This window comes from Leuresthes tenuis, unplaced genomic scaffold, assembly GCF_036924035.1.
Source record: "Leuresthes tenuis unplaced genomic scaffold, fLeuTen1.0.hap1 SCAF_20, whole genome shotgun sequence".
Classification (NCBI taxonomy): Eukaryota; Metazoa; Chordata; class Actinopteri; order Atheriniformes; family Atherinopsidae; genus Leuresthes; species Leuresthes tenuis.
The window spans coordinates 16,217,270-16,232,203 of record NW_027325374.1 but is presented as its reverse complement, the minus strand read 5'-3'; the positions used below and the strand labels follow the sequence as shown (position 1 = coordinate 16,232,203).

General features: G+C 42.7%; 1 protein-coding gene across 1 annotated transcript; it reads left to right on the top strand.

The window, feature by feature from the left end:
• The first annotated feature begins 1,436 nt into the window (after nucleotides 1-1,436).
• tecpr1a (tectonin beta-propeller repeat containing 1a) lies at nucleotides 1,437-14,742 on the top strand. Its single transcript, XM_072372960.1, has 24 exons — nucleotides 1,437-1,560; nucleotides 3,310-3,549; nucleotides 4,446-4,628; nucleotides 4,746-4,868; nucleotides 5,614-5,733; nucleotides 6,254-6,428; nucleotides 6,507-6,607; nucleotides 7,403-7,504; nucleotides 7,645-7,793; nucleotides 7,927-8,537; nucleotides 8,688-8,833; nucleotides 8,936-9,091; nucleotides 9,260-9,409; nucleotides 9,748-9,905; nucleotides 10,008-10,238; nucleotides 10,374-10,470; nucleotides 10,680-10,759; nucleotides 10,880-10,936; nucleotides 11,408-11,582; nucleotides 12,218-12,353; nucleotides 12,545-12,637; nucleotides 12,768-12,874; nucleotides 13,080-13,199; nucleotides 13,725-14,742. Exons 2-24 carry the CDS (start codon nucleotides 3,325-3,327, stop codon nucleotides 13,872-13,874), a joined length of 3,645 nt encoding a protein of 1,214 aa, XP_072229061.1. The 5' UTR covers nucleotides 1,437-1,560; nucleotides 3,310-3,324; the 3' UTR covers nucleotides 13,875-14,742.
• The last annotated feature ends 192 nt before the right edge of the window (nucleotides 14,743-14,934 follow it).

Sequence of the window (14,934 nt, the reverse complement as noted above, 5' to 3'; positions counted from 1 at the left end):
GTTTGGCGTTTGTATATGCAGTTTTCTTAAGGTCCTGTCACAGCATTCAATCAGGCTGAGGCCTGAACTTTAGACCATTTGAACACCTTGAAGCTTTCTGTTTCTTTCTATCTTATTGTATTTGTCCTTGATCTTATTGTATTGTTTTAGTTCCTCATCTAGAGTTCTCTTAACTCTTATAGCACTTTGGTCAACCTTGTTGTTTTGAAACATGTTGCAGATTATTTTCTTTTTTTAGACACCGTGTTGGTGATAATTATCCTGTTGCATGACATAATTTCAGCTAAGCTGCAGCTTTCAGACAGATTTGACTCTAAAATACTCTGATATACAGAAGAGTTCATTGCCAACTCAGTAACTGCAAGAAGTCCAAGTCTTGTGGTTTGTTCTGATGCAAATATACTTTGTAAACCTATGTTGTGCTGCCATGCTCCTTTAAGAGAAGAAGGAGAGTCTTTAAAACCCCTAATTCTAACCCTGACAACTTTCCTGGCCAACTGTGCCTATAGTCTGAGATTTAACTCAGAAGCACAGTTTTGCCTTGTGAAGAACTCGCTGGAATGTCCACTCTACATGATGATTGGCAACTGTCTCAAGAATCAAATAATCTTTCTCACTATAGAATGATGGACCCAAATAGTTTGGAAATGGCCGTATAACCCTTCCCAGATCAATGGGCTGCAACAATTGCTTCTCTATGCCCTTTCCTCCTTTGCATTGTACACCTCAATGCTCTAACCACTGCTTTTATAGAGGTGCTCACATGATCTCTTAATCAGATGTGTTTGATTAGCAGCGTCTGTTTGTTAATTACCTTCTATATCCTACAGAAGACATAATGATGATATGATATACTTAGTTTTTCAAACACTGGTTCTGCATTTTGGTTAGTTTTTGTTCAGTAAATATTTACAATGTGTAATCTATTATGAGGAGTTATGAGGTGTAATTATTCAAATCTATGAGCTGCTGAGGACTGCATGATTGAAATACATATATCCTAATACATAGAAGTTTGAAGTTAAAAGAGGATGTAATTTCTTTTTTCACATGACTATAACTGTTTTAACTGAATGTATATTTCAAAATATACATGATTTACCAAAAATAAAAGCTACAATTTTGTGACATTCCAAAAATTTAAGATTTTACACATTTTTCAAGTAAATTTATTCATATGGATGGGAAACTAAATCCATTGCAACATGCAGGCTATAAATAATGAAAACGTTTACTTTGAAAATATCTATTCGTGGATGTCTAATTTATGCAGAAGATATTTCTAAAAACCCATTTAAAAATTGAATTTCTTATCGGCTGATTTTATGGCGCAGCCTGTGACTTTAGCGCCATCTGTTGGCGATCTGTGCGCCTGCTGCTACGGGAACAGCCAATGGGAATGGAGAACGCTCATCACTTCCTGTTTCATTCAGGGGGATAAATAAGAATGTGAATATCAGCTGGCACTGTGAGCATTATGATTTAGAAAGCTGACCGTTCATTTCCACTTGTCTAACGTACCGCCTGCACCGGTAAACGCTATATGAGAGGAAGCTGAAGGTTGGTGTGTTTAAACTGTTATTTCTGCTATTTCTAGAGAGCTAAGCCTGTAAGCCTGTACCAAAAACAAGCCGGGTGTCGCAAAAGCCTGAAGCTGTTTTTATCGTACAGTCTATCCGTGGTTGTTTGAAGCATTACAGCTTGGCTCCTCATTAAAGCTTATTTGACACGGTGTTAATATTCGGCTAGCTTGTTACACAGTAACAAAGGTCACACGTAAACAAAGAGGTGCCAATTTTTGTCGTATCGACGTCATGGTGTCATCACTACAAAGGTATATGTAGAGCTGCGAGACACTTGATTTCATTATCGGTAATGCATGGGGTGGATATACAGTATGCTCCTCTGGAGTGACAGAGGGTACGCCTTAGTAGCAAAAATGTCCCATCTAGTTAGTGCGAAATGCATCTCTTACAACGAGGACTGATGAAGATGTAGATGGGTTAGGTGAGGCTTATTTATTGTGAAGGCTATGCGTCCAGCGTGTAAAATGTAGGGCAGTTCATTTGGGGAATTTGGGTCAAAGTAAAAAGCGGTGAAAAACAAACAACAGTGAACGGGGACCAACACATGATTCCGATTAATGCTTACAGCTCTGCTCTGAGATTTGTCTTTGGACACACTTTATTTGTTGTTGCACTGTTGCCTTGCAGAGCTGGCTTGTGTAACATGTCCAAACTGTTCTGTACACTCTATCAAGTATTTCCATTGCATGCAGAGATCATTCGAGATTATTTGAACCTTTTTAGTAATTCTTATGTGCTGAAGATGATGTCGAGAAGTACTTTTTTGAAGTGTGGAACTGCTGATCCGCTCACTCTTTCATAGAAAGATGAACGCTTGCGCATCTTAAGCTCTGCCAGGCGCAGCCTGGTGTGCCCGATAAGATAAGAGAGCTTTATTAATCCCTGCAAGGCAGACAGCACAGACTTGATATAACAGAGAAAGTACAATAACTTAATACTCAGGCATAATTCTAGCCTTGATCAGTATCAGTTATAGAGTCTAACTGTTGTTGGAACAAAATATTTCCAGAGTTGTCCCATTCTTGTTTCGAAGAACTGCCAGGAGAAAGCCTCTCGTCTCTAAAAACAACATTTAGGTTTCCACCTGAACAGACCACAAGACTTCTGGAACATTGTCCTTTGTATAGAAGAGACCTAAGTGGAGTAATGCGCTGCATCACATTTGGTGGGCTTATGGTTAAAACAGATACAGCCTATCAGCACAAACATTGCATCCAGTGAGTTGACCTTGAACTCCTCTGTAAACCAAAGAGTTTTAGAGTCAAATGTGAGCCCATCTGTCCGACAGCTAAAGCTTGGCTGAAATTATGTCATGCAACTGGACAATGATCCCAAACACAGCAGCGAATATACAACAGAAGGACTGGAAAAGAAAGAAAAATCAAGGTTTTCTGTTGATCCAGTCAAAGTCGGGACCTCCACCTGATTTTATGTCCCGATACGTAAAACTTTAGAATTGAAAGACTGCTTTTTTTTCGTGTGACTGTTCATATTTGATATTTTCCACCATACGGTGTTACTCTTTGCGTTCCTCTCGACTTTTTCTTGACAAACTCAACATTGGGTGTTTCTTCTGGGACTCTGCTGCCATTTCTGCCATTTAGTGGCCAAGTTGTACTGAATGTTTGTGGGTTCTTAACCTTTATATATCTGATATCATCATACATTCGGGGGGAAAAAAATACGATTTTAAAGCGACTTCTTCTTCACTCTTTGTTGTCAGGTTCCCGTTACAGCCATGCCTGTGTCCCTACTGTGGGCGGTGGATGTGTACGGGAGGGTCTACAGCCTGTCCACAGTGGGACAGCAGTGGGAGCAGTGCCGGGATGCCCAGATGGAATTCAAGCGGGTGGCTGCGGCCCAGCAGTGCTGCTGGGGCATCGCTTGTGACAACAGCATCTACCTGAATGTCCACGCCTCCGATCTGCCCGTCCGCTATAAAGAGGAGACCTACGAGAATCAAGTGGGTCTCTTTTCCCAGTCGTGTTCCGTTCTTGAATAGAATGAGTCTTGAAGTTAAGGCTACAAATTATGCAAGCAAACGAAGAAATCCAATGTTTAGAATACATTTTTATCCCACTATGTTACTGAAAAGCATTTTCTCAGTCGCTAACTGCAAAACCCGCCCAGCTGTGTGCCATTTACTAACAAATATCAGAAGCACCCGACCCCTTTTTGAAAAGCGTGGAAATTTTCTGTCTTTGGGAACTTAAATGACAATAGAAATACATCTTTCATTTATGGTCTTAGTGCATGATTCAAGTGTTAGTCCTACAAAGACTTTGCTGCACGTGTCTCATCTTATGAGCTTTATTTCAATAGTTTGTAGTGTCTCTCTTTGTGACTTCCTTCCCAGGAAACGTCTCACAAAAAGAGCTCTGTTGAAGTATAGCTTTGATGACTGTAAATTTTGGAAAAGGAGCTTTTAGATTGGTGTCATTTATAATCTTTGTATTGCTCTCACGCCATGCGGAGTGAAGGATTATGAGCAACACAGGCTGGCTTGTGTTCAGTCCTAAAAAAGCTAACAGTCAGTAGCGCTCAGAGATGATGCTACAAATAAGTTAAATGCAGAGCGGTTGAAAAGGGGACGAAAGCAACAGATTTTGACTGTGGAGGAAAGGGCGTCAACAACCACAAAGAACCAAGAATAATGAAAAAAAGCATTTTAATAGTGTTTTTACGGTTATTTTCTCTCCACCACATTGCAGATCTTTTTCTGATATTACTTGTGCCTTTAACACAGCAGGTTAAGCAACCAACCTCCGCTTCAGCTCAAACAAGAGCAGCCCACATCTCAGATTGCGTCTCGTATTTTTGTCTTAATTTGCTGACCCCATCTTCCTGTTTCTGTGCCAGCGTTGGAATCCTGTTGACGGCTTCTCGGAGCGCTTGCTGCCGAGCGACCGCTGGCAGTGGAGTGATGTCACAGGTCTGCAACACCAACCTCTGGACAGCTTCCAGCTCCCCTCCAGCAGCTGGGAGTGGGAGGGCGACTGGTACATTGATGAAAACTTTGAGGGGGAGCCCACTGAGAAATGGGTGAGTGTTTGATGTTTTTTTTGTTTTTTTTTCTCATGCACCCTCCCTACCTCAGCATCAGTTTCCGTGCTTTTCTCCTTGTCTTGTATTTAATGATTTAGATGTTTGTACTGGCAGGGGTGGACTTATGCCATCGATTTCCCTGCCTTCTACACCAAAGACAAGAAGTGGAACTCCTGTGTCCGTCGCAGGCGATGGCTCCGCTACAGGAGGTACAAAGCCATGGACACCTGGGCTAAGGTGTGTGTTACATTATTCATGCAGGCCGTGTTGAAGGGCGAACAAAGCAAATTCAACACAGGCAGTTTTTTTGTGTTATTTGACATGACTAAACTTAAATATCCTCTCGGGGATTGTGGTTTTGGTCTTTCTTTGTCAAATCAGAAGTTTCTCTTCAGGCGCTGTGCACGGACAAATAAAGGGGACTTGTTTTTTTGTTTTTTTTGTATATGTCATTTGATGCTTCTTGCACTCAAAATGCATCGATGTCGTGGCACTTCATTCATCAGAAGAGCTGGTTGTATGAGTGCAGAAGTCTGAGGAATATTTGAATCATTACAGAAAAACTCATTGCTCATTGACCAAATTCCAACCAAACTTTTAATTAATTGAATATTCTCCAATATATAGAACTGAACTCATTTTCTAACATCTCTTAGATCTGATATCAACAGTATAGAGGGGACCTCTTAAGATATGAATACTATATTTAGCATCTTCAACTGAAATCCTGGTTGCCATGATAACACGATGCACAACCTATATTTAGTTCTACTGTCACTGTTAAGCATCTTTGATGGCTCAATGTGTCGGGTTTGGATGTTGAAGATTGTCTACTCCTTCAGCAGAGAATCTACATTGTTAATCTTAGTCACAATTGTGATCTAACCAGGTTGAAAGAAAATTCAGACTTTCAGCTCAACACATCTTACCAAGCTGTTAATCTTGCTTTGTATCCTCTGCATTAATCTTTGTATGTTGACAGATCCCCTCGCAAAAGACGACTCTACCAGATCCCTTCAGCGACATCAGCTGTGGAGGTTGGGAGATCAGTGAGGAGCCAAGGGGCCGACTGTCCCTGTGGGCTGTGTCCCTTCAGGGCAAGGTATAGCTCTCTCACAAGCACACACACTCTCATTCAGTGCCTGCCTTGTTCCATGTGTCCATGGCAATGTATTCCAGGTCTTGGCTGCCTTATTTGCACAAATGAAGTGGAATTGACTGTATTTTACTGGCCTCTTGTGCACACTGTAAAAGAACATTAATCTTCAGGTAATAGCGCAGTTAATAGAACTATAGTAAGTAAGTAAGCATATGATGCAGTTTCAACAACATTTGCTGCATGAAGCTCATGAAATGTGTCCTTTGTAAAGCAAAACCTTTAATAACTGTGTCAAGTGTAATGTTGCATTGTTTTCCTCTTAATTTCCATAGCAATATCACACAAAGAAAGTCACACACAGTTACATCCGACAAACAACTGCATTTAGATTAGATTGGATTAGATTAGATTTCCCTTTATTGTCCCACAATGGGGAAATTCACTTTGTTACAGCAGCAAGAAAGGTAAAGATGCTTCTCCTCACATGTCATTTGATCACTTCGTAGTATTTATGTCCATTCAGGTTTGGTTCAGAGAGGGAATCTGTCACCACAACCCCGAGGGCTCTTTGTGGGAGGAGGTGCCTCTCCCTGCAGAGGTGGTTCAGATCACTTGTGGCCCGGGGGACCTGGTCTGGGCGGCGCTCTGGGAGGGGCAGCTCATTGTTAGGGAGGGCATCAGCCGAGACTGCCCTAAAGGTACACACAGCCCCACAAGATGTTGCGTGTGTGTGACAATGTGTTTTATGTTTAAGATTAATGTTTCCTCCGATCCAGGTACTTCCTGGGCAGCGGTGGAGTCTCCGAGCACTGATGTGGGGGTTATACATGTAGCTGTGGGAACCAATGTTGTCTGGGCTGTGACCAAGGACAGTAAAGTAAGACAACGTCAGGTGCTGTGGGGCAGTGATGGAAATACACATATGCATTTGTCTGCCAACGTATTAACCATATAAACAAAAAATGAAATGGTACACTGTCATTTAACAGCTTTTTTACAAATAACCAGCGCTATCATGCAGATTACGCTCAAAATAAAATGATCTGATAAAGCACAATGAAAAAGAAGACCAATGGTTATTCTTTTATGTCTGAACTAATCTGCCGCGCTGAAGATTTGGAGATGGAGTAGATAAGCTTGTTTTAGCATCACAGGATACAAATTCCATATATACCAATCTGCATATTATGATTCTCCACGTCTAACCAAAAATCCACTCGTCTGCACATCTTCTTGGCTCAATTATCATGTTATTGAAAATGTAACCCGGGAACAAGTCTTGTTTTGTGGGATTAATTGTGAATCCTACACTCTTCCATTGATTGCTTTAGTTAACTTAGGCAACAGCTTAGGTTTACGCACCATTAACTACTTTGTAACATTAAAGAAAATACTGTGGTTTGACTTATAATAGATCCTTTTCAAAAAATTAACAGCTTTTAAGACAAAACAGCATTGTTGCCTAAATATACAAAAGGAGTTGCCAAGATACAAAAAAAAATTAAAAAAAAGGAAAGAAGAAACTACTATGTCCAACTTCTGCTAAAGTAGTATTAGGATAGTGTTTGAGCTGGTGGCGAAAGGCTAAAAACAGTTAGAGGAAATCTGCAGAGATATTGTGTTTCCAGCTGTGACAACAGGTAATCTGTCGTCTACTCTCCTGCTGTGCCAGGTGTGGTTCAGGCGCGGCGTAAACTCTCACAACCCCTGTGGTTCTGGCTGGATTAGCATGGTTGGAGAAATGATCATGATCAACGTGGGACTAAATGACCAGGTGATGTACGGCTACTTGACTCAACGTAAATACATACAAAGGAAAACTTCAAAACCTGTTTTCTTTACCCGTTTCTGCTATTTGTTTAGTTTTTTTAGCACATACTTAAAGTCACGTTAAGTCCTTGCTGTTGTTTTAAGGTGTGGGCTATTAGCTGCGAGGATCGGGGCGTGTACTTCAGACAGGGCGTGACCTCCAGCGAGTTGAGTGGTAAAACCTGGAAGGCCATCAGTGTTCCCCGAGATGGAGAACGATCCCACTCCAGCGCCAGTGCAACCAGCCTGCAGAGGTGATTGGCTCCAGTGGACACACACACACAAACGAGCATTCTCTGAAAATGTAGACATGCAATTATTAAAAAGTTTTCTTGCCGAATACACACAAATTGATGGCGTTCGTCTTTCTGCCCCTCGGTTCCACAGTGCGGGATGTTTTTTCTCAGGCGAGGTGCGTGCTCAGTCAGTACTGAGTGATGTGGAATCGGACGTTGAGAAAGGATCTGCAGATATAGCCAGCGGCTGCGTCACATCCACCTCCCCAGAGACCTTTGTCGATGCCCCCGCAGATCTCTCGTCTGACCCGCCCATTGACACCCCTAAACCCCGCATCCCAAAGGTCACAAGCGACAGCTTCATTTCTGAGCTCGTCTCTGATCGACCACTGGGAAAGACCTCAAAAGACTTTGGATCAGCGGCTCCTGCTGTCTTGGAAGAGGAGGTTATCGCCAGCGAAGGAGAGGTCACAGTTCCCTGTGCTGGTGCTTCTCTTTCCCCCAGCCAGTCGGGTGGTGCTCCGGACCCCCAGTGGAGTAATGTAGACCTGGAAGAGGCGCATATCCAGCAGGCTCCTGCTGAAGCAGCGCCGGACTCAGCAGACACCTGCAGCTTGTCATCGGTAGCCACCTACACCCTCGCCATGGAGGACCTGTATGGGGCAGATGAGCACCCTCTGTGGGCCTGGGTCAGCGGAGGAGGTTGCTCTGTGGACAGTCACTCTCAGCTCAACTGGTTTAACAGCTCCATGAACACTTTATGTGAGTTCAGTGAGGTAACTCACTTAGAAGCCAGCTGTTAGACACAAACTACAATATGTGCACAAAATGGTGTTTAGTCACTTCCAAACACCAAAGCTTTACATTAGAAGACATAAACCTTGTGTTTTTTTTTTACCTGTCCTCCTCCAGCTTTGATCCAGTCCGTCCAGTCTATGAGTCTGTCAGTCACCCCCGCCCAAACGGCAGCTTGGAGGAGACAAATCTTCGAGCAACTCAGTGAAAGGACTAAAAGGGAGATGGAAAATTTCCGACATTATGAGCAAGCCATAGAACAGGTACAAGCAGTATCACGCCACAAAGAGCGTGTCTTTTCATCTGTTTAAATTCATTAATGTATCCACTCACTTACTGTACCTGAACTCTTCCTCCGATGGTAGTCTGTGTGGGTGAAGAAGGGAATCATGCAGTGGTGGAGAGACTGGAAGCCGCACAAGTGGATCGATGTTCATTTTGCCTTGGAGCAGTTCTCAGGACCAGAGGGCAACAAAGATGGCATCCTGTTCATCTACTACAATTATTATGAGGAGAAGAAGGTGAGAAAGAAATACGTTAATACAAATCATACATTAAGAAAATGCCCCCTTCTTTGAGTGTTGAGTCCTGTTCTCTGTCGCTGTGATGCTACCTGTGCCACTAACAGACAGGATACTTATTTATATATCTAACCCTTCTTTGCATCTTTTTTTTTTCACTCATACCAGTACCTGCACGCCTTCATCAATGAAGTGACCATCCTCGTTCCTGTGCTAAATGACTCCAAACACACTTTTGCCGTCTACACCCCTGAGCGCACCAAACAGAGGTGGCCGATCAGATTGGCTGCTGCCACGGAGCTGGAAATGCATGACTGGGTTTGTATGGAAACAAACTACTACGTGATCATTTTGATCCATCAGGGATGACATTTTTTTTCTTTTCCTTTTTTGTTTGTATGTTTTCTAATAAGCAAAAAGATCACTAATCACCTGTTTGTATCAGTCAGATCCAGTGTGTCTGTAGTTTTACACCTTTACTGATGTAAATAACTCTCATAAAAACTTTCTTTTATAGTAAGAGAAACAGTGTTTTATTGTCATTATTTTGTTCCAACTGTTGAAACGCCCTCCCTGCCATGTGCCTTTTTTTTTCTTTAACATGAATTCTCTTATGTCTATCCCTTCATTTCTAACTCTATTCTCTTACTCTCCAGCTGGCATTGCTGAGTATGGCATGCTGTGACTCCAGAGGAATCCAGGGTCCTCCCTCCAAACAGGCCATCTGGTCCATCACCTGTAAAGGGGACATCTTTGTCAGTGAGCCCTCTCCTGCCCTTGAGGCCATGCCCTACCCCACACCTTGTGACCAGATGTAAGACTAACCGTCACATAATTGGACGACATATGAAAGAGAAAGACTCTTAAAATCAGTATTTCCCTGCTTTAGCTTTATGTAATTAATTTCTTTCTGCAGGTTCTGGCGGCAGGTCGGAGGCCACCTACGTATAGTGGAGTGTAACAGTGTTGGGATAGTGTGGGGGATCGGCTACGACCACACTGCCTGGATCTACACTGGTGGCTACGGAGGAGGCTTCTTCCAGGGACTGGTCAGCAGCACAGATAACATTTACACCCAGACAGATGTCAAGAGTGTTCACATTTATGAGAACCAGAGATGGAACCCCGTCACCGGCTATACCAACAGGTACTAAACTCCCTGTACTGTTGAAAAGCTGAAAAGCTTGCTTTTTGTGGGATATGTGTTGTATTTGTGTAGCTTTTAGTAGTGTACAGTAGAAGTAATTTGTTGATCATTTAAATCCATCCTGCTTTGTTTTAGAGGACTTCCCACAGACCGTTATATGTGGAGTGATGCATCAGGATTACATGAATGCACAAGGACAAATACAAAACCTCCTTCTCCTCAGTGGGCATGGGTAAGCTCCACACACACACACACACACGTGCACAGTGGAAGAATAGTGATCTGAAACCAGCTCTGTTTTTTTTTCTAAATGAATCCCCACTCTTCCATTCTGATCATTACTTTAGAAACCAAGCACGTTTATTCTTGAATTGTCAGACAAAACGTGGCCAGAACTGCATGTACGTTCAGACTTTTACCTCTTGTTCTTGCTGTTTCCAGGTGTCCGACTGGGCTATCGACTACAGCATCTCTGGGGGGACTGACAGAGAAGGCTGGCAATATGCTGCAGATTTCCCAGCGTAGGTCATATTTGCCATTCCTCAAAAACCTCTGGCTCTGACACTATGATCTTAGTTACGCCCTTTGTTTATTTGTTTTTCCTGTAATTCATTCTTTCACCTCCTCATGTCTCCATGCAGGTCGTATCACGGCTACAAAACGATGAAGGACTTTGTGCGTCGCAGGCGATGGGCCAGGTACTATAAAAAGAGGGCTGGAGCCTGTCCCAGCTGTCATCAGGCGAGAGGCAGGGTACACTCTGGACAGGTCACCAGTCCATCACAGGGCCACACAGAGACAAACGACCATCCACGCTCACACTCACTCCTAGAGACAATTTAGAGACACCAATCAACCTTACATGCATGGTTTTGAACGCTGGGAAGAAGCCGGAGTACCCGGAGAGAACACTTGACATTTTTATTTGGATGCGTTATCCAGTAAATAGGAGCATGAGAGTTTGATGGGAGCTGATTTATTTATTTTTTTGTTTGTTTTTGTAAAATCTATTTTTTTTTACTTATCAGTGGGCAGTAAATATAGATGGAACAAATGTCTGTGAATATGTGGCTACTGTGAAATATCTTAGGGTCGGATCCGGGTCATTTGCTGCAGCATCCTAAATGAAAGATAATCCTGATAACTCTTTTTTTTGCCCTGGTGCACAGGAAATGTAAATTGACCACAACGGGACCATGGCAAGAAATTCCACCCATCCCTCTGAGCGATGTGACCATCCTGCCGTGTGCAGCTCAGAGCAGCGTGGACACGGTTCCTCTGTGGGCGATCAGCAGCAAGGGGGATGTGCTCTGCCGTCTGGGAGTCACCACTCTAACACCTGCTGTGAGTCGTCAGCAATAAGCAAGCTGACCCCTGAATGTTGTTTTTCCTTTTCGCAAAAGAATATTAATTCAAAATCGATTAAATGTGGTCCAGCGATCTTGACAAAAGAATCAAAGATTGGAACCCCAGAAGAGTCACAGCGTATTGCACAACATATCTAATTGCTCAAACCTTGTTTGACCAGGAGTTCCCCCGGAGCTTAATGACAAATTGAATTTGCAGAATCAAGACCTCTTTAGATGCTCACAAAGTAGATAATGAATTGTAAAAATGTGACAGTACCAAATCATATTTTCACCCAGAAATCCTAAGAAAAGATTTAATATTTTTAGGAATATGTTCAAACATTGCATATATGTGAGTAAAAAATATGTGAATGCTTGGAACGGACAGTTAATCACTGAACAACAATGATGCTCAAAGATAAAACCAGTTGTCTCTAAAGAAAACGCTGATGCCCGTCGGTTGGTGGAAGATCACGAGGACAATCTGAAACGGTGCTGGGATAAATGTTCTGTGAACAGACCAGAACAGAACAGAAATGAGAAGCGTTACGTTTGGAGATCTGGAAACACGTGGAAAAACCTTATCCTATCAGACTTAATTGTTGTACCATCTTCTTGTTCATCTCACAGGGATCCTCGTGGCTCCACATAGGAACAGACCAGCCTTTCAAGTCCATCTCTATCGGAGCTGCCAGCCAGGTTTGGGCCATTGCCAGGGATGGTTCTGCCTTCTACAGGGGATCTGTCTCCCCACAGAGTCCAGCAGGTCTGCAGGAGAAACTTTAATAGTCTGAAAAACGCAGTGTACTATTATTTATGTCAGCTCTCAGTCAAAGACAAAAACGTTGTCTTTAAAGGAGCAAATTCATAAAAAACATAGCATGTCTGCTTCATATATATGAACATAGACAGACTTTTACCTCTACATTGTTATGTGAGCTGTGTCTCCCTCTGCAGGAGACAGTTGGTACCACATCCCCTCTCCAGCTAAGCAGAAGCTGAAGCAGGTGTCTGTTGGGAGGACATCAGTCTACACTGTTGACGAAAACGGTAAGATTTGAGTTGACATCTAAACTTTACAAGCATCTATATTTGAATCAGTGCTACTGGGTGACTTTTACAGATGTTTCTTGGTAGAGTATCTCTGATGAGGTGTCTGATGTGGCCATTCCTTGTCCAGGTAACCTGTGGTACCGACAGGGTGTGACCCCCAGCTACCCTCAGGGCTCCTCCTGGGAGCACATCTCCAACAATGTGCGCAGAGTTTCTGTAGGGCCTCTTGATCAGGTAGGCAGCAGGATGCTAGTCACATTTGAAGGCTTTTATTTTATTGCCACCTTGGTCCATTTTGGTACAACTTGAGCATCCTGTAGACATCCTGTAAATAGATTTCACATAACTTTAGAGTTAGTTTTTTCTACAGAAATATGTAACGTGTTTGAATGTGTTGTGATACACGGGTGATTTGTGTGCTGTTATCATGGGCATTTAGGTGTGGATCATTGCAGACAAGGTTCAGGGCAGCCACAGTCTGAGCTGTGGGACGGTGTGCCATCGGCTCGGAGTCCAACCCATGGAACCAAAGGGACAGTCATGGGACTATGGCATTGGGGTAACACTGCAAATAAGCTGTCTGTCTTATTGAACTTGTCTCACCCAAACCCTTACATTTAACTATTGTTGGACTGAATGTTAAACTTCATAATGAACTATGTGGGCATATGTGATCATTTTCTGGGGTTTTTTCAACTTGTTTGTGCAGTTTGGCTGTTTGGAGATCACAGATGTAAGCAACTTATGTGTCAGTGTTCACTGAAGAAATGGGGGCTTGTATTTTAATAAGTTTCACCCACAACTAATTTGTTTCTGATTGATCACAAGAGAAACTAATCTACTGGTCAAATTATGATGCAATTACTGCGAGATGGTGCCGTTTTGAATCATTGAAGTGATGATGGACTTGGGTGTACTCATTCCTATTGTGCACTGTGACAACAACAAGGCGTGTTTCTTTGTGAGGGAAAGAGCTTAACTGAGTTTAAGTGCTTCAAAGCCACATTGTAAATATGCTTATTCCCAAACAAACTGAAGCTAATGCAGCTGCCTCCCCTCCCGTCTCTGTGTCGCCACTTTTTAGGGTGGATGGGACCACATCACAGTGAGAGGAAACTCCATGGAGCCGACCCGCCTCCACCTTCCCTCTTTAACAGACCTGTCAGCTCTGTCTCCTCGCAGCTCCCTCTCAGTCAGGAACACGGAGGCCAACGGCAGCGCTGTGGGCAGCTAGATGCGCACATTTGTGCACAATTACTGTACAAAGCCATCCAAAACTGAACTGCATTCCCAGTGATTCCACTTTTGCTTTTAACAGTTTAAGGGCAGGTTGTAGTCTTACCGTCAGCCTAGCCAGTGTAGCAGATCAATGTTACTTTTTTACAGTTAGAGCAATCTCTTCTCATTTAAATGCTTATCTGAATCTGTCATTTTCCTAGGCATTCATCTCCTTTGGATGGGTATTTCTAAGTTCTCTTTTGCTAGTGCTGTTTCTCTTTTGTCACTGACACTGTACTTAATGGGCTCATTGCAACTTTTTATTATTTATTCATCTAAATGCGATTTTTCTTTTGTGTTTATTCTGTGTATAGATCCCCACATGTCAGGTCAAGGTGAGGGTACAAGAGTTTTATCAAGATTATTTATTTTTTGGCAAGGGAAAATATAAGTGTACTTGAATTATTGTTGTGTATCTGCTGAACTACCAACTTCAGGACTGGTATTCTATAAAAAAAAGGGAAATGATGTACCATGTTGACTTGCATGCGACAGGGTAACACTTTAGAACAGAGTAAAGGTTTTATCCATGTTTTCCCACCTGCTTCTGGTGTCTGCTGAACAGAAAAATAAGGATACAACCCTACAATCACAGATCCAGCTCTTAACTACAGTTTGCAAAAGCATTTATAAACCTGCAAAGTGGTCCTCTATAGACATGAGAGGGAGCTTCAAACAAGATAGCACCACATTTACAGTTAGATCCATCAGCGACGTGTGTCACAGACTGGTTTCTGTAGAAATGCTGCAGGTTTCCTAGTTAGTGTTTTAGGCCTAGTTTTTTGCCCTCCAGCCTGTGTGGTAGAAACCTGCATTAAATAGTTTGTATGTGCAAGAGGAAACCTCCATGGTTGAATGTGATGAGGCGGAGACCTTTTTAAGAACATGAGCCGCACCAGAAAGAAAAAAAAAAACCTTGCTGGGTCTGTCCTGATGAGTCAAATTCAACCAGCTGAGACTTCAGTTGAAAATGAAATCTACAAACTGGAGGGAATGTTGGGGTTCAGCCAATGACT